Source organism: Scomber japonicus, chromosome 23 (genome assembly GCF_027409825.1).
Source record: "Scomber japonicus isolate fScoJap1 chromosome 23, fScoJap1.pri, whole genome shotgun sequence".
NCBI classification, from domain to species: Eukaryota; Metazoa; Chordata; class Actinopteri; order Scombriformes; family Scombridae; genus Scomber; species Scomber japonicus.
Genome location: NC_070600.1, coordinates 15,992,550 through 16,016,630, shown reverse-complemented (window position 1 = coordinate 16,016,630; position 24,081 = coordinate 15,992,550). Strand labels below are relative to the sequence as shown.

Here is a 24,081-nt window from a genome sequence, read left to right as displayed (position 1 = left end):
TACAGTATCTACATGAAAGTAAAAATAATGCATCTCGCGAACCCTCGGAGACACTGTGAAAACGTTCTGGGAAGTGATATCTAAAAATCAGACTGAGACAACATTATTATCAGCAACCCAATAGAGGCAAATTAAGGGTAAGAGTTTGTGGTGGAACAATTTGGCATCTCTTACTGCAATCTTAGCGGAATTCTTGACCACAAAACAATAAATACTTAATAACAAGCCACTGCAAATTGAAATTCAAAATAAATGATATGCTTGCAAAGAGCAAGCATAGTTTCTGGCAGTAGTGAATAAAACTGCTCATCACATCTTCAAAAAACAGAAAGTTCCCCCCCCCCCATCGTGATTTAAATCCCTCTTATACTATAAGGCAGTCCGACCTCTTTCATCAGTGACATCAAGCCAGAAAAAGTTCAGAAGTCGCCAATCATAATTAATCTCTGGACTCCTCTAATCGCAGCTAGAGGGGACCAATGACGGGATGAAGTGATAGTTGCAGGTCGGGTTCTTTCTTATTGTTCAAACCGATATCTTCCGATACACATTTTTTTCGTCACTTGTACCTTTGCACCTGATAAAATCATTTTGAGAAACCCCTGATAAAGAAAGTATCAAAAGAAGGAACTGGCAGGATGTAGGTCTCACAGGGTTTCTGTTTGTTTGTTATAAGCTTCTCTTCAGGCGTTCGTGATTTCGGTGGCAGCGTTGCATGCTGGTTGCCATGTTGGAGATACAGAGGGAGGGTGAAAGAGAGAGAGGGTGTGATCAGAGGATGTGATTGTTCAGAGGTCATGACGGGACAGCATGATGTCTGGAGCCAGTCAGAACCCAGAGCAGTACCAACTGAAGGGCCACCATTAACCAAAGTGAGGGACTCAGTCCGGACGCCCCGCCACAGTCAGGGTCCTCCTCCTGGTGTTGAACAGGGATAAGTGAAAGTGAAAAAAGTGAAATTACTGTTTGTCAAACCCAACATGAACATTTTTCAGTTGACCATTAGCTAAACCCCTTCCTTAAATAGTGATTGTCCAATCATAGCTTAGAACATAACATAACAGCACAGCAAACCTGTCAAGCCTTGGGTTTCTGCAAATGTAAAAAGAATAAGGGTCAGCTAGGGTCTGTATAACATAAATGTCCTCATCAGTAGTAGAAATTAAGGACAATCTCCCAGCTTTCATTGTTAAAATTTGGCTGGAAACAATAAAAAACCTGCATTCTAGAACCAATACAAAGTCTCCAGGGCATATTGGGACAGTGATATGCTGTTCACAATGGAAAATGGACGGGATCACAAGATTTGTTTGTGGTTGTTGTCGCCCATCTCGCATTTGGAAACACTCAGTTGATTGTTGGTGGGGAAATCTCTGATTGTCTGGTATTGTTCTACTAATGTGGAATGCATCTTCCAAGCGGTATAAACAGAACTACTATGTATCCTTGTTGTCTGCAGCTGCCCATGTACTGTATGCATATGCTTGAGAGTAATCAGCAGGTGCCACTGCGCATGTGGTCCCGTTTACAGTGCTTCACTAGCTTGTTGTACTACGTATCACAACCTCTTGACTTTTACTGCATTGTAAATTTCTCAGAACAACTTAAGACTCCTTTTTATAGATTTTTTATTTTAAAACAAGTCAGCAGGAAATATTAAACAGTCATTGAGAGGCCACATTTTCAACCAACTTATGGAGTTTAAGATTGCTTAATTTGACTTGTTAGCTAGCTATAGTTGATAAAATCTGCCGGCGACAGTTGTCATTTTCGCTGGCAAAGTCACCAACTAGAAGCATGTCTGAAATCAAGGAACCACTGTTTCATAAAAATTACTAAGAATTTTGAGGGTTACATCTGCCACTGTTGCAAACTGCATAAATTCAATGCTAGATTAAAAATTCTGACAGGTGTAGCAGGGCTGGCACGTGCATGGTGGTGAAGCTTAGCAAATGGTCAACTGGAACAATTCAAGGATCAAACAAGAGGTCATAAAATACAAAAACATCAAAATTATCACTGAAACATTTTTAGTCATTATTGCGAACAAAACTGTCCTGATACTTTCTGAATGCTTAGCATCTGGAAAGGTACAAGGGAAATAATGTCTTCCCTTGATATGTTTTAGAGAGGGAAAAAATGTAGAGAATCATTAAAAAAAGATGTTTAAACATCTGGATGCAAATACGAAGTGAATGGTCTAGCTAGAGTCTGGCTACATCTGTAATCATATGTCAGCGTCCATATAGAGTCTGTTGAGTCAGATACTGGAGACTATTGCCTGAGACAGATAATGATAGATGGGGAAAGATACAAATAGCATGGCTTGAAGTTCAAAGTCAGGTGAGACGGAGAAAATGTTGGCGGGAGACAGAAAGGGAAGGGGAGGTAAATTGGGAGAAGGTGAAGACAGACAGTGGTAGAACATAAGAGAGAGTGACAGGTTAGAAAAATAAGTGGAGGAAAACAATGGAAAAAGACATGAAGTAGTGGAACAAAGCAGAAATGGTAAAAAAACAGAAAGACAAGGTGAGGAAAATCAGCGAGAAAACAATCAAAGAACAGAAATGTCTGGAGAAAGAGAGCAAGTATGAGCCAAAGACTGTAAGACTGAAATAACGTTAATGAAAGAGAGAAAGAGATAGCGTTATGGGACTGACCCGAGACAGCACATGAACAGTGGCAGCAGTAACATGAGCAGAGAGGAAGCCAATGGGGAGCCTGCGCTCCTTCGGCACATGGCCTCATCCTAACCATCAACAGCCAATCACAGAGCAGGAAACGGAGAAAAACAGAGAGAAAGAGAATCATGCAGCAAAAGGTCCATACAGTTAGCAAGAAGTTACAAAGCAAAAATGGCAGGAAAATTTGATCAATGACAAACAGTATTACAAGACAGATGCATTCACTTGCGAGAAATGAGTCTGGGAGAATGAGTTAGTGTGTGGGTGGGTGTTTGTGTGTTTATGGGTGAGTGAGTGTGTGTGTGGTCTGTCATAGGTTGCTTCTGGGGACACATTTCAGACTGGGGACCTCTTAATTGGGGACAGCTTGTCTACTTTGGGAGAAAAGACACGTCTCAATTGGGGAAAAAGCTGATTTCAGGGGCAATGGTTAAGGTTAGGGTTAGGTTAAGGTTAGGCAAATAGCTGTTATCGTTAGGGTTAGCGTAAGGCTCCAGAACATGAATGTAGGTATATGTAATGTCCCCAAAAGTGACTGTGTGTGTGTATATGTGTGTGTGTGTGTGTGTGTCTGAGTAAGCAAGACAGTGCAAGCATACAGTAAGAGTTATTTCATAAACTTTGACACTGGAAAAAGACTATAGAGTGAAAACAAACAGGGCATTCAGGCACAGAGGTTTCACACGCAGAGATTCTGTGATACTCATAAAGATGTTTGTTTAGCTTAGTTATTCATAAGTCGAGTTACAATCGACTGTTTGTCTTTGCGTGGGAAATCTGTACACATACTGCTTTTGAGGGATTGCAAAAAAAACAGAAAAGAATATGACATGCACCATGTAAAGATATTAGTGATGGAAAGGTGCCATGGGTAGAATTTCTTCACTGATATATTGTTTCCATATCAAAAGTGCAGCTTAAGGATTTTGGGCTCTGGCCAGTGAGGCTAAAAGTTTAACTTTTTTTTTTCTTAAAAAACAGAGTGAAATCCTTCTGGTCTCTATTTTTTTTATTGGTCCCTAATATGTTAGTCGTGAAACCTCTTATTTTCCAGGTGATGGAAAAATGGTTAATGGTGTCAATGTCCAGACTTATCAAGTTGTTTTCCAATAACTGCTGCCAATAACAGGCATTTTAGGGGGAGGGTTGGATATAAACTAAAATGAACAAAGTGACGATGAACTAAAACTTATATTACAATATTTGATTGTCACATTTGCCTTTGATAAAAATAAATGTAAGTGTAAGTGTAATGTGTCTTTTGCATACATCAATACATACATATAATATTTTCTTCTCTAATTACATATGCTTTCATCAATATTTCTACATTACATATGAAAGGGGTTTTTCATCCGACTTTGCAGTTCCACTTACCTCTACCGAGTGTTTTAGCATCTTTCCTTGTTATAGTTTTATGGCCCACAACGTTACTGTTTTAGTTAACTTTACCAGCGCTCATTAACCATTTCTCCAGCAGAAGCAGGAAGTGGTTTTCAGCTAAAACAAGCTGTAATAAACCCACTGTATGCTACCTGCCCAGCACCAAATGACAGACAGAAAATGTAAAGCAAGCGCAGGAGAACATAGTGAACATTGGCACTTAAATAATTGAATATTTCCCCCAGGAGTTGGTGGAAACCACAACAGAGCTGAAAGATGCGTGATAAATACATGACTTCAAATTAATGCATAATGTTGCGCTAATGCTTTTCTGCTGGATGTGTAATTACAGTAGGCAACTGTTTGCTACGGTGTCCGTGGTGTGCTGTTTTCGACTTGGTGGTGCCCCCGAGTAGACATAAAGTCAGTTAATGCAGCTTTAATTATTTTAATTCAGATCATAATTCAGATGTGAGGTTCAGATCTACAGATGATTATCATTATTTTATAATAGTGCTGTAAGGGCTGTATGAAACTATTTGAGGTCTGTCCTCTCCTCTGTAACTAAGCCTATATAGTATTTACCTTGGCAATAGAGTCAACTGATTATAGCAGAAAAAAGCAAAAACAGTAGCCTCAAAACACACACTTTCATTTGAATGACTTTTCCAATTTCAGACTGTATTTTCTGCTATCTTTTTAAAATTCTTATGAGACTAATAAAGCAGCTACAGTCACTATTTAGTAGCCTGAGATGACCATCTATGAAACTCTACACGCAGCACCCTTAGTAAGAAATTTGTACTGTTCTCAACCAGAAGCAGTGCAGGTCTGATGTAAGCAACTTACGTGTTCATTGTTATCAAAACAGACTGTAGGCCCTTTCCTGTACCGAGGATTTTGAGCAGTCACACAGGGATTAGGACCATCAGCTGGGTGAGTAAAGTCAGGAATATGACATGGTTTCCTGTTAGAATTAGTAATAGATTACCATGTGGAATATGATTTAAGTGAAAAATCATATTATTGTGTATATGTACAAATTTAGCATGTCGGGTATAATTGTGGGAAGACTGTAAAGACTTTGAACAAGATGCCTCTTTCTGGATTTTGAGCACATTGCTCAATACCTCAATCATGTGGCACTCATTTTCAAGCACTGTGTTTTCCAAGAGGCTTAATGTATAATTGACCACAGCCCTGTGTGTTTGAGAGAACATCATAGATTTGTTTGTAAGGTCTTGAGCAGATTTCTCCCACACTACCATCTGCCATACAGATACAGGGAGAGTCCCAATGCAGAAACTGCTTAACTCTGAGCCAAATTTTAAATGTGAAGATCCATAGAAATGTTTAGTCATTAGTACGGCTGTGGGAATTAGGAGATGCTATGAGGAAAATATTGATAATTGAAAACAATCTTTTACAGAAGCTTGAGAACAGTTGCATGTTATTTGCATTCAAGGTTTAAGTCAGAACACCATATTTATGTCATGAACCCTTTAGCTTTGTAGCCCCTATGCTTGATTATATAGTTATAAACACAAACTTTTAAAACATGTGTGCACTCAGTTTAATGTACACATTTTCTGCAAGATGATAGCTGTAAAAGGATACACGGCTGTTCATCCTGTCTTAATGGCTTGGTGTCACAGGATGAGCAGGTGAGTTTTGCATCAGCAATAATAAAGACCAGGTTCGTCTTGGGCAGCTTTTCAGCATGGTAGAGCCTGGAGAGGAGCAGACAGACAAAAGACACCAGAGCAGTTGTTGACACCTGGGCTTGAGTCCAGGAAAGATGGAGATAAAATTTCATTGAACACAGGAGATGCAGGAAGTTGAATATTTAAACAGAAAGCAATGAAAAGAAGATTGTTCTAGTCTCTCTGCTAAAGTAGCTGGAGCTGTTAAAGTAGACACTAATTATTCCACATACATGACGAAGCAACACTCCAGTAACTTTGAATCTTTTATAAAACTCTTCACTCCAAACACAATAAAAAGCACACAGTGGATTGCTCCACAATGAAGTTTCTTAACTGCTTTTATTCCCAGTGGGACACAAACCTGCTGTGCCACCCCACTGTCCTCTAAGACCTTTACTGAAATCCACATGTCGCTGGTGCACAAATGATTTTCTCTGCTTTTTTATGGTGGTCGTAAAAAGAAACGTGTGTGCAGCTAATGTGCAGGAACGCTGCATGGCATGCGGGCAGGCACTCCATTAGCCGGCACGAGGGGACCTTAAAACGGCGTACGCACGCACACGTGTGTGCAGTCACACACACGAACATGCCAGGACGGTGGTCCACTCAAATGACTTGACTTCACCTTCATGGCATGTGAATTTTTACAGCCCTCTCTCTTAGTGCCACCTCTGGGGACTTCATTTGTGTCTCAATGATGCAAACGCATCGCAGCAGCTCTTTGAAGGTATTTGGACCATAACTATAATCTCTTACTGTGTATATAAGAGTCTAGTGTGTAGCCTTCTTGTGGATTATTACCTGGAGCAGTTTTCACAGTCGACTGTGCCTCTGAAAGACAACTGGCTGGTCTCAAAGTAGTATTGAGTTTGCTGTGTGATGCAGACCTCTTTTCTCATGGCATCTGACAGTTCCTCATCCATTTCAGCTGTGAAAGCACACAAAAGCACATTCAAGAAGATTTAGAATTCATTGCAGGATCAAGTTTTATGAATACACCCTGTATAACAGAAATGTGCCTGCTTCTCTTCAGGCCGAGGATCTTTGTTGCATGTCATCTACCTCTCACATGACAATGTTTCTTTCAAACAAATGCAAAATGTCACATTGTCTAAAGATACCATGTATAATGGAAGGAGGCACTGCATGGTTTTGATGGCTCATACAACTCTTTACAGCTCTTTAATGAGACAGGTGAAAGTACAAAAACCAAGATCAAGAAAGTCTTGATTGATATTTGTCCTACGTGGTGCAGACAGCCATGAAAAAAACAAACTAAAGCACTCCATCTTCAGGTGAAATAGTACTGTGAAATTATTCTTCAAGCATATACCAAGCAGATCAACCCATATAGATTTGAAGTCTTTATCCGGGTCTGACAGACACATAATCATTATGAATTATGTATCAGCCATGAGTGGCATTCCACCCAACACGAAAGGCCTTGTACATAACCAAGAGACGAGCCAAGAAGATAATTCTTGCTTGAATCTAAAATTATTCATAAAAACAATAAGATATTTACAATAAGTGGAAATGTATTAAATCCTGAAAATACCCAAGAAATACTTATAGGCTATAATATTTAAAAAATGATCAATCAATTAATTTCAATGAAGAAATAAAAAGACTTTCAATGAAGCAACAAGTTACAGTAGGTCTTTTTGCACCAAAAAAGTAAATTCCATGAGGATCAATTCTAGATGATCAAGTCTTAGTTTGATTTTTAGATCCCCTGCAGAATGGTCCAATAATTTGAGCAAATGCTAAAATCTATGGCAAATCAAAGTTGGCATGTATAAGGGATTAACTAGCACATTCCAGACTGAAGAATATTACATTATGTAAGTGAGTGAGTGGCTGTAAAATATTGAGGTATAAAAGCACTATAAATATGTATGATCTTAGTCATTGGGCATTGGATATACATCATTTTCAAATGAGCAAATATCAAAATTTTCACAATAGCTTCTAACTACTGGGGATAATATGAGCACATAGAAAGCCAAAGCATATTAGAGGAACAGCAGAAGACCTATCTCATCATTCAGTCCTGGAGACTTAGTGGCCCTAATGTTATAATCCAAAATGTTTCTTGTTGAAGGAGATTTCTTAGTCTACCGCCACCTTTTATGTGGTTAGGTTTGACTTCAGGGACAACTGCTTTCAAGGAAGAGGGACTCCCTTGTCCTGCTTGATTGGATTCTTTGTGTGAATAGCAGTTTTATGTTCCCCAAGTCTGTCTTTAAATGTCATTTTTTCTTCTCCCTACATAGAAAAGTCCACAAGGGCCTTCAAGGCGATATACCAGAAAGGAAGTGCTGCAGTTGGCGAAGTGATTTATTTGATATATCTCATTGTTAAACAATCACACAAATCTGTCCGTTTTAGAAATATTGCTGCAATGGCAACAATTGCCACAGGGGAAGTTGGCCACAGGTTTGTGAAACCAAGAAATCTTCGGTGATAGATGGCTGTGGATCAGCTTGTCTTGTAGGGTAGGAGCCCTTCTAGAGACAAAAATAGGAGGCTCAGGGAACAATTTATGCAAGTAGGGATCACTGTTTGAGGATACTGCAGATCTGAGCAGACTGTTTACTGTAAGTTGACATAAAGATAAGGTATTTGAATGATGTGATAGATTTTTGTACAAGTAACTTTTTGTATCCATAAATCTAACTTTAAAGGGGAATTCTGGTACTTTTCAAGTGACAAAAAGTTGGAATTAGTCCAGGACTGAGCGAGATCGCTTCAACCGGCAGCCATGAAACAGGTTGTAATCTTTGGGGGCAACTGCACCCCTTGAAGTACATCCTCTAAAAGTGCTTGTTTTTGCCACTGACAGGCTCAGATTGTTATAATATATATCTGACAGTGAGAGTTCAGAGGACCTAGCCGCCAGTGGCTCCATGGCTAACTTTACAGTTTCCTTACAGTTTAACTGTAGTGAAAGTTTGCCTCATAGATGAATATGTGAGCGATTTACACACTGTAATTCCTCACACAGTTACGTGTTGAAGTCACATTTTTCTTATCATGTGGAGCGAAACATTTGGTCCAGCCAGCATGCTCTTTTCATCCAGTTGATTTTTGTGGAGGTGAAATTGTCTCCAGGACAACATTGTTGATAAATGCTGTAAATCCATTTGAAGTAGTTACACAGCTGGGATTACTCTCATCCGTGGACACTTCTAGATTTTCCAAGTCTGGCAGCAACAGGTCCCACTCTGCAAAAAAAATTTTCCGCTTCGCTTGTCAGGAGAGAAGAGCAGTGACTGCAGGAACAACAGCAATTTCTCTGAGGTAACCGTTACTGTACGTTAACTTTCCTGACTGCCTTTTTGCCTCTATCCTCCATTCTTCATTTTTCCTCTTTCGTTTGTTTTATCTCCTCTCTGTGTACTCCTTCTCAAATAAATATGGTCGGCCAGTCAAAATGAAATGACTTACGATCACCCTTATAATCGTCCACGGGATAATGTGTCATTGCACTGATTTTTTAACTTTCTTACAGTCTAATTGTAAAAGTAAAAAGTCAGCACAATACATGTAAACAAACTAGCATGTATGGATGAATATGTGGGCGATTTGGTTAGCTGGCAAGCTGCACTGGATATAGATACATATGCAGTTAGCCATAATACTGCTACAGATGGCTAGTTCCTGTGTTTACTTTTGTTTTCAGAAACTTGTAATAACAATCTGAGTCAATTAAAACATACACTTTTACTGAACGTACATTGATGGGCGCACTTTCCCCAAAGGATTACATTGGTTGAAGTGATCTAGCGCAATACTGGACCAATTCCATTAATGTTTGCCCCCAAAAGTCACTTACAGAAAAAATAATGGGAAAATAGGGTCCAGGTTGAAAAATACCAGAATACCATTTAAAGTATGATGTTTCCAAGTCCTTATGTTTATATCCACGCTCTGCAAACCATAGCCTCATTTCTGCAGGTTTTAGATTAAAGTCCTCCTTGTACAGGAACATTAGAATGAATTCATTAGGTAGATTGTAATCTGTTCTGAATTTGTAAAAAGTGGTGTACTGTTTCAAGACCATCGTTGTAACATCCATGGTGACCATGAATGCATCACCAATGTTTTTAATCTAATCAGTCCTGGTAAGGATATGAGTGGTGTCTTGTAGGATGGGAAAGAGGAATCAAATGTTTTAGTGAAATGATTGATGTATTTTTTTTTTTTTTGCAAGGACCTCCCGCTCTTTTTCTGTTATCCACTTTTTCCTAATGGCCTTATTTACAATCTTCTCCAATTCAATGCACATATTGTATTCTAAAGGATTGTATGAAAGTGTGGTGTAATATTCTGAATTTCTTTTGCCCCAGATTATCACAGCACCACCCATACTGCTCTTTTACCAGTCGGTCTTCATTATTAGAGAGCCAACACAGGGATCTTGCTTGGTGTAATAAAACCTAGACGTCTGGTGGTTTGGAAGTGGGATTCAACTCCACAAGGAGCTTTCTTGGTAAAAGCTGTCAGCCAAGTTACTTATAATACGAAATATGGACATGGGTCTAAACATCTTTACACAGCAGACACTTATATTAAGGTTTTGTGAAGTCCTCAAAACAGTATTTTGAGTATTTTGTTGGTATCAGATTTTCAGGTGCAGACTCCTCTAGAAAACTTTAGTATGAAATTGGTTGACCTTATTTTTAAAATTATTTGCAGAATTTGTGGGTGCAAAACTAAGACCCCGGGACAACAGAGACATTGTTGTGGGAAAGGGATACCTGATATATTTATCACAGAGTTCTGTCCTGTCTGGTGGTTCATATGACTTGCTGGTTCTGAGTGGGAGCCATGCATCTACTCCTTCCTCCCCTGTCTTGTCTTTCACTTTCTTGGGAGTTTTGATGGTGGCAAGGGGGCTCTCTCAAATGCCACCTCTCTGCATTGAGCCATCACTGGTATGTTTCTTCCTCAGTGCTACTTGGCAGGTTGAAGGAGACTGAGTAAACATGCTGTTTCCTGCTGTGCCAGGAACATGGTTGTGTATGAGACCAAGAGTAGCTACATCATGTCCTCCTGATAGTCAGCCAGATCTCACTTGTTTTTCAGTTTGGACTTTTAAAAAACATTAAACATCTTCTAATGTCAAGTGGTATTTGTTCGTCATTGGTATTTAGTTCTTCAACTTTGGTATTTAGTTCTTCAACTTTGGTATTTAGTTCTTCAACTTTGATTCTGAGTGTAGCAATTTCATTTTGTAATTCCACTCTTTGTTTTTTTTAGCTTCTTCAATAAATAGTGTAATCAAATTCAGGGAGCTTTTTTTCAAGTTAGTTTTGGTCGTGGTCACTTCACATATTTCTTAATACTTTTTTATTTGTAGTTCACAAGGGTCCATTTGTGCTCTCCAATATTCTGACAGTGTTTGATTTTTTGTTTGACATAAAACTTGATTTTGATGTCAAACTAAATCAGGTTTGACATCATATTTGTATACAACTATTAAGGCAAAACACAGCACAGCCATGGATGCCAGTTTTGCTCCTAACTACATGTATGCCTGGACTCTGGGAGGAAACGTTTATTCTGGGCCCTTCCAACCCTCATCGAGACGAAATTATTTGGTATGGAAGGTATATCAATGATTAAAATTCTTCTACTATGATGACTTAAAAGGAATGTCACAGCTGCCTAAACTCTACTAATGACAGTGTGGAAGTCTCTTTAGAGCACAGCAAGAGGGATGAACTTTCTTGACCACAAAATATGTGTTTACCAATAAGACAATAGAGATTAAATGAATCATTTCATCAACTGCACCACTTCCTTTTTGATGTATTGCTTTGAATGCCTTTGTTGTGAAAGATTAACGCATTTTCGCTGTTTCTCTAGCAAATTTGGATATGCCTGCTCATTCCTTATACATACAATCTCTGATTTGTATAACCCCAATAGACTCTAGCACTTACTTTGAAGGACCAGTGTGGGTCCCACTATGTTGCACTACTATTTCATAGCCACCATACAGTAGTTTACCCAACACACTTGGAAGCAGATGGTGAGGGGAGGGGTATTCAGTTGGTTGCAATCTGAAACCTCACCACTAGATGCCACTAAATCCTACACACTTGACCTTTAAATATTTGGCCATTCTGCAGGGGATCGGGTAAGTAATCGTCAAAATGAGATGTATTTATCTACACTTAAGCCTCATGGCAGAAGCACATACTGAAACTGATTGGTATAGCAATGTACATTTCTTCACTGAAATTAATTGAATTTATTGATAGCATATGAGGTTGGTTCCATACATTTTGGACATAGAAATGGATCTTTTTTTCCTTTTTTTCATTTCAATATTATTGCATTTAATACTATATTATTATAAATGTTATTATGCTAGTATGTGTATAATATATTTTACATAACAAATTCACAATATTATTTCACCTGATGAGTGCCTTTTTTTCCATTGGTGTCTGAACCACTTTAGCAATGACTAGATTAACTTTCATATAATTAAAACTACATCAGCTTCGAAATATTGTGGCTATTGGCAGCACAGAGCTGTAATGGTAAAAACATAAAAATAAACTCTAATTTTAAAACAATATGAAGCTGTTGACTTCCCCAAAATCCCCAGTCTACTTATTTGTACATCATGTGCACAAAAGCATGCTAGAATTCTCTTTTGTGGGCTCTTAAGACTCTACGGTGCTTAAAAATCACATACCGTAAAGCCCCTAACCATTACACATGCAAAAATATGCAATGGACAAGCAATGAAACCAAAGAATGATTGAACTGATTAACACTGGCTCCCTTACTCCTGACTTACTCCAACAACTATTTTTATTTTCTGATAAATGTTTCTGAGATTGCACCAACCTAATACAATGGAAGAGAATGGAACTTGATTGGTGGAGCTCACAGAAAATTAAACATTACATTTAAAAAAAGCAACATCTCTTTCCAAAAAATGTACTAATACTCCAAAGACCTAATTGTGGATGGGTTTTCATTGGAACTACTTTCTACTGATGAGGTAGTTCCTACGAAAATTGTACAAAAAAGAAATCTACTGTCACTTCCATTGTTTTATTTGTGAAACCATAAACAGTGATAGTCCTGTTATTTGTCTTTGTTTTAGATCTGTTTGTTATGTGTAAACTTTAATAGGACATTTGTGTCCTAGGAAAATACCACAAACAAAGATCACTGCACATTCATATGGTCCAGCTCACATGTGCAACACATTGCGCACATCAGGCCTGATTTACTAAGATCCCAAATAAAGGGTACTAGATTGCATGCGCAGTGCAGTAATAGATTGGTGTTTAGTTAGCAATTTGATCCCATGTAATCAGAGATTCTAGTGGAAGAGGTTAACAAATATATTGACAAAAAAAAATTACCATAAAAACTGCCATATGAGTATTTGTGACAAAGTCAATGTTGATAGTAAGACCAAAAATATTCCACTCCAAAAATATTAATATGGGTGGAAAACATCCGTCCTGTGCGTATTCTGTCATTGTGCCTCCGTCTCCTCCTCTTCACATTCGAAAGACGCAAGCCTCAGTGCACTGCGTTAGTAGATCAGCTTGCACACTTTTTTGCGGGTGATGTCATGCTTGCACATGTTTTTACACATTCAAACCTTTAATAAATCAGGCCCATTGAGTGAAGATAAATGGGCGTTCCTATGAACAATATTGTTACTCTACATATTCTTGGTGTGTCATAAGTATTGCACCAGAATTTAAAGATAAAGAAACACAGTTTAAAAATAATATGATAAATGCCTTTTAAGACCTTGTCAAAGTAACTAAAAATGACTATTTATTATCATTTCATTTCCAACATGAGGCCATTTTAGTTATGTCATCTAGGTCAGTGCTGCAAAAACCCTCATAAAAACCTCAAAACACCTGTTCTTCTCTCTGTGTTAAATGTATCTGGTTGGTTGGGAATGTACTCCTAGTCTTATGATGGGAACTCACCTGCATCCAGGACATTCGGGAATGTGATGCTGACCAGTAACTGCTGCAGTATCGACCTAAGAGCAAAGACAAGTCCCAAGGATGTAAGATGTCTGGATTCAGTGGGACATAAGCTACAATAAATCATCTGTATAAATGCTAATGCAGCATTTAAAAAAATACATAATGAGGCCAAATGGCATTCATTAAAATGATTGATTCAATTGATTACATATATCTAAAACATCAAAATACATTTTTAATGTGCATACTGTAAAACAACCTGTTAATGATATCAAGACAGTGAGCATAAATCAAGGGAAGATTTTGTGGAATGTTAACTGTCTTGGGAACAATTCAGCTATTAAACAGATGCTATATGTCCATTTCAGAAGAACAAATCCTTGCTTGCTTTCCATTAGGATCTGTTTGAAGGACTTTCAATGTGGTTTCTTCACTCTAAAACACGTTAACACTAATGCCAGCCATATACTTTTAGGAAGAAGGACTCACCAGGCTGCAGCTGTTGCCCACCATCCTAAATTCAAAATATCTGCAATTGTAGGCTGAGAGGGACAAACAAAATGAGGATTAGTATCAGAAAAAGTCTAAATTGAGTACATAATCCAACAAATCATTTTTAGCTGGCCAAGCCACTCTGAACATCCTGCGTGTGTTTACAGTGGCTGCAAACTGTCCACATTTGCCAGACACAAAGACCAAAAGGTCCAGCCAGAGATTTTATTTTCTTCCCCTTCAGAGGAAATTAGAACACAGTCCTCCACAACAGATGCTAGCATAAATATGTAAACAAAGAGCCAATGAAAAAAACAAAGTAGCACACGGTTTGAATAAAAGGCCCAACATGTTGCTTTGATTATGGTTAGCATGCGAGGTTCTTGTTTTGGTGAATCAGTGCCGTGTCCTTTCTCTTCAGTTGTTGAGTCATCAAGGAGTCTTAACTGACCGTGTTAAGAGGCATCACTGGCTGTTGACGGCTACTTTGATCAGAAGATATCTGCATCTTTCATTTCACCTTGGTCGTTCAAGCGTGTTGTACACATTTGTGATCCACGTCAGGAGGGTAATTTTTGTATCTGTAAATAGTCTACCTATGAAAACTTTCATCTCTTTTGTAGATATCAGCTTATTACTGGTACCTTGACACACTTTTCAGCGTCTAAGAGGAATTCATCAGTAGCCGTGTAACCTTTGAAGACAGTTTGAATCATTACATTGTTAGTTGTAAGTTCTGTAAGTGATGAAAAACAGTGCCTCATTCTACATCACTTGGTGTGTTAGCCAAGCATGCTAGACCACCTAATCCTGTTACTGTTACTGCAACTCCCACTCTAACGCTTTCACCATACCCTCTACTTCCCTTCTCATCTGCTCTATCCAGATTTATAGCTCCCTAGTGAGGGATGGTTTGTGCTTGTACGTGTGTGTACGTGTGTACGTGTGTGTGTGTGTGTGTGTGTGTATGTGACCATTTTGAAAATATGTGTGCAAACAGGTATGAGTACAAATGGCTGCTTGTGTACATGCCTTTACAGAGGGAAATGAGTAAATTTGTATGTATGGATATCAAAATGTGTGAACATGTAAGTGCGGGTGTGCACATGTAGGTGGCTGTGTGTGTGTGTGTGTGGTAGATTGTGTGTGTGTATGGTCTCTGGCTTATGTAACTCACCACGTAGACGGATCGCAGGCCTGCAGCCGCCTTGCTCTCTTTCTTGGGGTCACAGAGTGACTGGTAGTCATAGGTCCTCTCAAAGGTGAAAAGAGAAGCGTTGACCAGGTTTACCATCAGGATGGGGTCAATAACACCGAAGAATTCCCCAATCTAAAGATAAAGAGAAATGATTGAAGAAACTTTTCTTTTGTGGCATGGATTAGGTAATCATAAAATTCAGAACATACATTAAAAAAAGAAAACCTGAAGATTAGGGCCCTTACTATGTTATTTTTGCATGTTATGGTGCTCACTGCTAAATAAAAAAAGACAATAAAAGTACAACAAATTAATTAATACTTTGAAACTGGGGCTTTCAGGGTTGTTGCTGAGATGATGTCTTATTTGTTTCCTAATCCAGTGACTATATGTGAAAAAATAATCTATAAATGAGTTTTAAGAATTTATTGCAATGATGGCCAAAACAACCTTTAGTTTCCATCTGCAAAAACACTTACTAGCAGTGTCATTTACAGAGTGGTCAAACACTTTTGTGCTTTTAAACTAAGATAGTTAAACCAACTCAAAACTGTGAAAAATGTGCATGCATGCAGGGAAAATGTCTATAATACAGAATACAAGCTTACAACGAATTTAAAGACACATACATACACACAGTAAATCACCCACAAACCAGGATGATGGACTTCAGTATAATCTGATTAACACAGTCCACCAGGGAGCCATAAATTTCTACTTAGAGGAAGCAGTTTGTCTCGGCATCTCAGAGGTGTGACATGAATGCGTGCATGGGCATATTTAAGTACTGTACTTGTGTATCCATGAGGGAGTATGTAGCGTAAGCAGTACTCATCCATTTCTGTGTGTGCCGAAAGATGTGCGTGTATGTTTGCATGCATGTTTACGTGCATGAGGAAATGCAAACTATCCCTTTCTTTCCACTTTGTAAGGTCACAGCTAACAAGCCGTCCTCCACGTATCCATTCCTCTTTATTGTAACAGCCAAAGGATATATAAATCTACCAATCTATAAGGTGAAGGGAGCCTTCTCTCCTTTCCTCATGCAATAACACAAATAATGAATTAACAGTCACAGCCCTGTAGGCTGCAGACTCCCTGAGGGTTTCAGAGAAAGAAAAGGAATGAGTTGGACAGAGAAAGACATAAAGAGGGGGAGTAAGCGAGAAGTTTAGAGAGAGAGAGAAACTTTGCTCCTGTAGAAAATATGATTGAGGGCACACAGCCTTCTCCAAACAAGGCCTCAGGTCCCTGGGTTTTAGTGCTGCTGCCAAACTTCAGAGAGCGACTGATTTATCCAGCGCACACCCAGCACTGATTACGAAGGAGTTGAGGCCGCATGAAAAAACATTTACTCAGATGACAGCAGGGGCCTGCTCTTAGCATTTAGCATAGGGCAATGGGGAGCGGGAAGAAATGAGTGTACTAACTGGATGTGTGTGTGTATATCGGTTATTTGTAGGAAAAGATGTGTAGAATTGTGTGGGCTTAGTTTTTTGTTTATTTGTGTTTGTAAGGACAAATGAGTATCTAGGAAAGTTTCATAACAGACTTGGAAAATCTTGGTCTATTATCGCAGATAGTACGAAACCACTGATCTTTTTTCTGTCTGCTGACAATGACTGTCCTTGACTTTGACCCTTTTCTACTAGTGATTGAGTTAGGATTTTTATTAATGTTCTTACAGATAGACCATAAAATGTTAGAGCTGAAATTACTGGTCTGCTACAAAGATAAATTGATAAATATAAGATTATTTAGCAAGCATTCTAATAGCAAACTATTGAGTGGATCATTGAAAGGTTATACTATATAATTAGAATTAGAAGATTTGTAATTTAAAAAAGTTAAGCTCTGTTAAATTGGTAGTTGTTGTTGTTAATTGAATCCATGAAATCAAGATATAGCAACATTGGACAACCAAACATAATTTATACAATGAAAAGAAATTGTATGTTAAACATATACTGTATGTCTGTGTCACATTTATTTATTTTTCTGATGATCCAGAATTATTATTCTATATCACCTAAATCACCTGCTTTGTTCTATAGTTTTACTAGTGACAGTGAAATGTAGAGTCCCACCTGATCAATATATTCATCTCTGTTGGACATCACCAGGAAGCCCCCGTCATCCAGAATGACACAGTCTACATACTGGAATCATACAGAGATGATTAAACCACAAGGGATAGTCCTGATTCACAAATAGTATTTGAATACTTAAAAAATATGCAATCAAATCTCTTACCGCATCATTTCGCTGACAGCCACAGATCTCATCATTGCACTGAAAATACAGTAGAGCACTTAAGAGTGATAAAAAGTCTAGATCAAGTGTGTCCTTGTACATATCTGTCATGTAGATATAATCTACTCACATTCATTCTGTGTGTGGTGTTGATGAAGTTCGCCATCCAGGCACTGATGTCCAATGTCACGCCGACCACTGGAATCAAACACAAAGAGCCAGACATCCTAGATCATGTTGGACCTCTGTGTCAACTTTACTCTCTGAACTTACAAAATGCAAACTTGGCGAAAGATCACAGGAATCTCGACAACTTGATGTGTGGTTTGTGAGTGTGTGTTTGTGTGTATATGTCAAAGGAAGAGGGAGAAATAGACAAACGAGGAGTAGTGGTCTGTAAATAAGTGCCTGTGTATGAGTGCATGTGTCAGAGGAAATACAAGCATGAATGGGCTACAGGGTTGCAAATATAGGTGTGTAAATAAGACACATAGCTCTAAGTGTGAGTATGTTTATGTGTTGGTGGCAAAGTTAGAGAGGCAACTTGAGAAATGAGGACTATAAATGTGTAAATTTGTGTAAATACAAGCCCCCTTCACTGTGTGTGTATAAGTGTCCTTACCAGCTGGTTTGAGTATGATATTATCAATTTCAAGGTCTACTGCTCTGCTCACTAGGATAGAGTCTTCAGTCACTGCAAGAAGGACAAAAGATACACTGTAAATAAGTACATCATGCACATGTTGACACAGCAAAACACATGCACACACACATTTGTGTTCACTCACTATTATGGCTGTATGGTGTTGGAGTGAAGATGTACAGATCATTATCCAAACTTCTCTTGTAGAAACTTGACTCATAAGTCTCTGCTTCTTCTTTCCAGTTCTGGCCAGCACTGTCAAAAACATTTATATCAAACACACACACACACACACACACACACACAAACACACACACGCAAAATGATGCCATTATGATACCTCTCCTCTAGAGGCCACAAAACACCATAGAACACTTTAGAAAATGTTATTTTTTTCCCCTGATACTTGAAAGACTTGTTGTAAACCAACTTATTATACACTCACCAGCCACTTTATTAGGAACACCTGTGCAATCTAATGCAATCCAATGCCACAGCTCTGCCATAAATTCTACTTTTACGAAGTTTTCATATTTGCAGTTTTTGTTGACACTGTCAGAAAGGTGATAATTCTACTTCGTGTTTATAATTGAGGTCGTAGTGGGTGGTGAAGGTGTACTGGAGTGCATTATATGAATATAATGCACTCCAGTACACATATTTATTCCCCCCCCCCCTCATGTATGTTAATGGAATGGGCAATATATTAGGAATGTTGTTCAATATAATGCAACCCAGTGCACCACTACCCTCTATGAGCCCAATAATGAACACAAAACAGAATTATCATCTTTTTGACAATGCCAACACAATTTGAAAATGAATAAGTTTCGTAAAGGTAGAATTTATGGCTGAGCTGTTGTTTTGGATTGCATTACATTGCATAGGTATACCTAATTAAATGGCCTGTAAGTGTATATCTCAATACTAATAAAATGTTAGAGCCCCTACTATTGACCATGAGGTCTTTTCATTACACTGACACCGTCAAGGTAGTTAACAACCTACTGATTGTGACTCCCCATTAATATCAGTCCTGATTGATCTGAGTGTCGCCTTCATCTTGAAATGATATTGATATCAGTAATTACATATTATAGTGGTTCAGAACACACCATGACAACAACAGTATCTGTGACTGATATCTCTCTCCTATGTGGTACCTGGAGGAAGTATTTTGGGTCTACTGCGCTTTCCCTGTATAAGCCACTTCCGCTTAGCAATATCCCTTAACAATATAATGCTATTTATGCAGATGATGCCCATATTTACCCACTGTCTCTTAAGATGTTAGAAATGCTCAGTTCTCTTAACTTGTTGTCTAGGCTCATGAGGCTTATTCTTAGGCACATGGTGAAGACTTAGGACATTCAAAAAGAGCTTGGAGTGGAACCATTCCTCTGCACACTTAAAGAAATCAATGAAGGTGGTTTGGGCGTCTGATTAGGATGTCCCCCGCATGCCTTCCTGTGGAAATATTTAAGGCATGTCCAACTGACGAGACCCCAGGGCAGGCAAAAAACACACTGGAGGGATTATATATCCCATCTGGTCTGGGAAAACCTTGGGATCCCCCAGGAGGAACTGGAAGAAGTAGCTAGGGGTATAACGATAGGGGCCTGCTTTTCTTAGCCTGCTACCATTATGACCCAGACAATCTATCTGATCTTATGCCATTACTTATAAAATGTAAAGTACTTCATTGGTAAGCTTCAGCTTTCTTAGTAGACCACATCATTATTCTTTATCAGATAATCCTGAACATATTATAAACTTCTTCTCATGCCTCTAAATCATGCCCCCCCCTCCCTCATGAGCTTGACAAGTACCTTTTGGGGTAGACCCGTGTAATCCCTCCATCGGTGGCAACAAATCTGGCCAAGACACCATGCCTGACAAGCAGAGAAGATAAAGCTATAAAACATACAGTTACAAAAATCTGGAATGTGCTTTATGTCTGCATGACATTTACTAGTGATTCTGAAATACTTGAGCCATCTGTATTCAGTTTGTCCACATAGACATTCATTACCAGATACAAAGAAACAAATAATTGATGCCACATTTCAGTTTGTTATGCTGAATGATGAAAAATATTGATGGTATTGTGGGAAACATTTTGATGCTTCACTTACTGCATATCATTTTCTTTCCAAATCTTGATCAGATCTGAAGTGATGCCTGCATCCAAGAGCAATCGGTTCACCAGCTCCACATTACCTAGACAGCAAAACATCATCACTTCAACTTTGAGTCTTTAAATGAGTTTCCATCATTGTTATTTTTGTTGTTTCACACCTTCTGGTCTGAATAACCGGTATCTTTAGGAATATGTAGACTAAATGTATGAGGAGCATCAATAGTCAAGAGAGAATGAGTAATAACGTGAGAGAAAGAGAGAAGAACGAAAAGCCACAAAAGGTCCACAAAGACAAACAAATCAGGGAAGAGGTGGGGACAATTTTAATGGCTAATAGACACACACACACACACACACACACACACACACACACACACACACACACACACACACACACAGATCGCAGTGACCCAATGAACAAAGCATTCAATATCTTGTCCAAGGACAGTGCGGCATGTGGACAGAAGGAGCTGGGGATCAAACTGCATCTGTGATTATTGGATGACCCACTCTACCTCCTGATACATTCCTGCATACTGACAAAAAGTGGGTTGTTGCAGGTGCACCAAATTATTTTTCGAGACATCCGACAAGACCACATGACAAACAGAACAGGCGATAAAAGCAGTTTGCCCAATATTTGGTGGTGCCCGCCACTTTGAACTCTCCGACAACCCGCTTCAGTCCATTAACATCGAGGCTCGTCAATATACCCACACCACCTCCTCCCACCTTTATGACACACCACACACATCAGAGAAAACAGCTGGTGTAACACTTTATTTCACCCCCCAACCCACCTTCCCTCCTTTTGCAGTGGTTTTCATTAGGGATCCTTTATTGAAGGCAGCCCAGGAATTCCTAATGTACTTCAACTTCTTCGCCACTGCAGTGGCTTAACCAAGTAAAGCGTGTAACGATACTCGAGCTGCCAATAGTCCACATGGGTCACAGTCCTCTCTCTCCCTCTGTGCTCCCTATGGACCACATTAAACTAGCAGCTAATAATGGTGAAAGTAATATTTCAATTGGATGAGAGGTTTTATTGGGTTGATCGTGTTAAGATGTTTGAAGTGAGTTTTCAGACTCAAATGATCCAAATACACTGTGGAACCAAATCTAATGTATCTAATGTAATATAAATACTCAGGGAGCTTTTGTTTTACTTACACAGTAAACATTATGAGTGCTGCATATCAATGAGTGAATGCAAGAAATGGCAAGGATGTTAATGCATTGGTCAGATGTTTGGGAGAAGGTCCACTGGCCCCTGATTTGTGTTTTATTGCTCCGCTCGTGCTCTTGGCTTGACGTGTCCTGCTCTTTCTCACAAACACACAGTAATTGGATGAGGTCGAGCGGCTATAGGTGGGGTGTGGAAGGCATATTACTGGTGAATATTGTGTGTGTGCGAGTGTGTGTGTGTCACATCTAAGCCGACGTGCCTCACACATGTGCACTCAGGCGTGTGATGGTCAGACTTTTAGAGTTAGCATCAAATGGGTAACACGAACACAGGGGTTCCACATTACAAAGCTTTGCCTGGTCATGCACACCAAACCATCCAGCCAGACCTGTATTTCACTGGAAAGAGAGACCTCTGGGAATAGATTTCGGTTGGCCCTCTTCCATTAAATGTTCAATGCACACCTAAATGCCAGATGGCTGAGATTCATTCATTCACATATACATACTATAGCAAATAATGTAAAGCTTAGCAGCTCTTTGAGATGTAAATAGCAGTCTGTAGCAAGAACATGGTCCAAGTGTGCTAAGGAGCACAATAAGATTCAGTATAAAAGCTTTGATCTTCATGAGGAAAATGTCACCTATAACAGGGAGATGTAAGGTGGACAGCTTCATTTTTTAATACTCACACATTGGGTTGTTTGGAGTCTTTGTATCAATGTAATTGTTGAACTCCATGAGGAACTCGGTGTTGTTTTTGTTCTTGTCAGGTGGCTTTAAGTCCTTACAGTACACCCTGTGGAAAAGAAAACAACTTTATAGCCAACTGAGGAATCCATGAAAGAGAACATTTAGTGATTAACAAGGCTGAAACTTGAGCCTGTATACTAAGTCACAGCAGTCACGTTAGAAAAAGAAAAAAAATGTTATTAAACTGTAATTAAAATGAACTGCATGTAATCTTACCTTGGTGCAATGAATGTATAGCCATATTCATCAAACTTGTCTGCCATCAGGCTTTCAGAAACTGGTGAAAGGTATAAAATATTATGAGTTTCCCTTCCATACAGATTCATATTAAGCTGAAATAATCATCTTATGCAGATGAAATGTTGTTCCACTGGGTAGAATGTAACACCTGTTGAATATTTAACACCAATGCACCAGTAAAAGAAAACTCCTACAGGGACCAAAAACTGAAACGAGATTTAATCTCTTGACAGACTGGGCAGAAAAAAAACAGCAGCACACATACAACATTGCACATCCCTCCTCCTCATAAAAACTTTCACCCTTCACTTAAGATATTCAGTTAGAATTCAACTTAATATTCAAGGTAGCTTTTGTAAGATGAAGTGTTGGTGTTCATAAAGGGGGAAATATGAAAATCACAAAAGAAAAGCTCCATTTACCACATAAGTCAACTGGACAGTTTTACACTGCACAGAAATGTTAAGCTGTAAAGACTACAGGCTTACACAAACAGCTGAAAATCATACTTAGATGAGAAGGATGGACACTTTATAATAGACTTTGTCAAGCATGCTGGGTAAAAGACCGACAAGGCTCAAGAACAGAAGGAGAGAGATGAAAGTAAAGAAAAAATACTTGCCATCTTTCCCTGGAGTGGAAAAAAATCCCAGCAGAGAGAGAGTGACCGAACGAACGAGAGAATCATCCCCAGGGAGGTAAAGACGAGAGGGAAAAGAAAGGGGAAAGAAAGACAGGGTAAAACCACAGGGGTCAAAGGTGACACAATATTTTATTCACAGAGCGAGTCCTGAATAGAAATATTGCATTCCAAACAAAAGATTTTAGGCCTTTGGATGTAAATGGAGACAGTGCTGATGGAGAACACATAGAAAAGCTTCAAATGCGGTCAGGATTTTTTAATGTTATGATTCAGAAGTGTTTTTAGCATTCTTTTGGAGGTACAGTAAATCTGTGGAGTAACTACACTTCAGTGATGCATTTGCAGAATAAACTGAGGGATATTAACCGCAGCTCAGTTGTGCGTAACCTTAACGTTCCTTTAACATTCTCCAAAGCACACTGTGTCGACAGTTGATTATACTGTACAGCAAAACTTCTCATGACAACACTGCCTATTCCTTATCCTCTTTGGTGGCGATGATTGGGAAATAATTGCACCCATGTGCTTTTCCTTTGATATTTGGTCACCACTTACTAATCCAAAGTATCTTGTAATGATGGATAACACAGAGATTTGGGGAGTGACGAGTGAATATATTTCCAGACATTTCTGCAAAGTTTGTGAATATTTAGTGTCTATGACATGCAACTACTATTCATCCAAAATTTCAACATGACCAAATCTCACACATAGAAACATGCAAGACAAGAAATCTGCATTAACTTAACAAATGCAAAGATAAAGAATAAATG

At 38.8% G+C, this 24,081-nt stretch overlaps 1 protein-coding gene across 1 annotated transcript in view; it reads right to left on the bottom strand.

The window, feature by feature from the left end:
• Nucleotides 1–652: 652 nt before the first annotated feature.
• LOC128385197 (voltage-dependent calcium channel subunit alpha-2/delta-1-like) overlaps nt 653–24,081 on the bottom strand; it is a 98,154-nt gene continuing 74,725 nt past the window's right edge. The window contains exons 23-38 of the mRNA XM_053344050.1: nt 22,642–22,702; nt 22,365–22,471; nt 20,483–20,567; nt 20,177–20,239; nt 18,493–18,602; nt 18,327–18,398; nt 17,835–17,902; nt 17,705–17,743; nt 17,539–17,610; nt 15,431–15,583; nt 14,251–14,303; nt 13,759–13,814; nt 6,575–6,701; nt 5,685–5,797; nt 4,917–4,999; nt 653–918 (exon numbers count right to left, since the gene is read on the bottom strand). Coding sequence (XP_053200025.1) covers nt 796–918; nt 4,917–4,999; nt 5,685–5,797; nt 6,575–6,701; nt 13,759–13,814; nt 14,251–14,303; nt 15,431–15,583; nt 17,539–17,610; nt 17,705–17,743; nt 17,835–17,902; nt 18,327–18,398; nt 18,493–18,602; nt 20,177–20,239; nt 20,483–20,567; nt 22,365–22,471; nt 22,642–22,702 — 1,385 coding nt within the window. The 3' untranslated portion in view covers nt 653–795. The remainder of the gene's footprint in view (nt 919–4,916; nt 5,000–5,684; nt 5,798–6,574; nt 6,702–13,758; nt 13,815–14,250; nt 14,304–15,430; nt 15,584–17,538; nt 17,611–17,704; nt 17,744–17,834; nt 17,903–18,326; nt 18,399–18,492; nt 18,603–20,176; nt 20,240–20,482; nt 20,568–22,364; nt 22,472–22,641; nt 22,703–24,081) is intronic.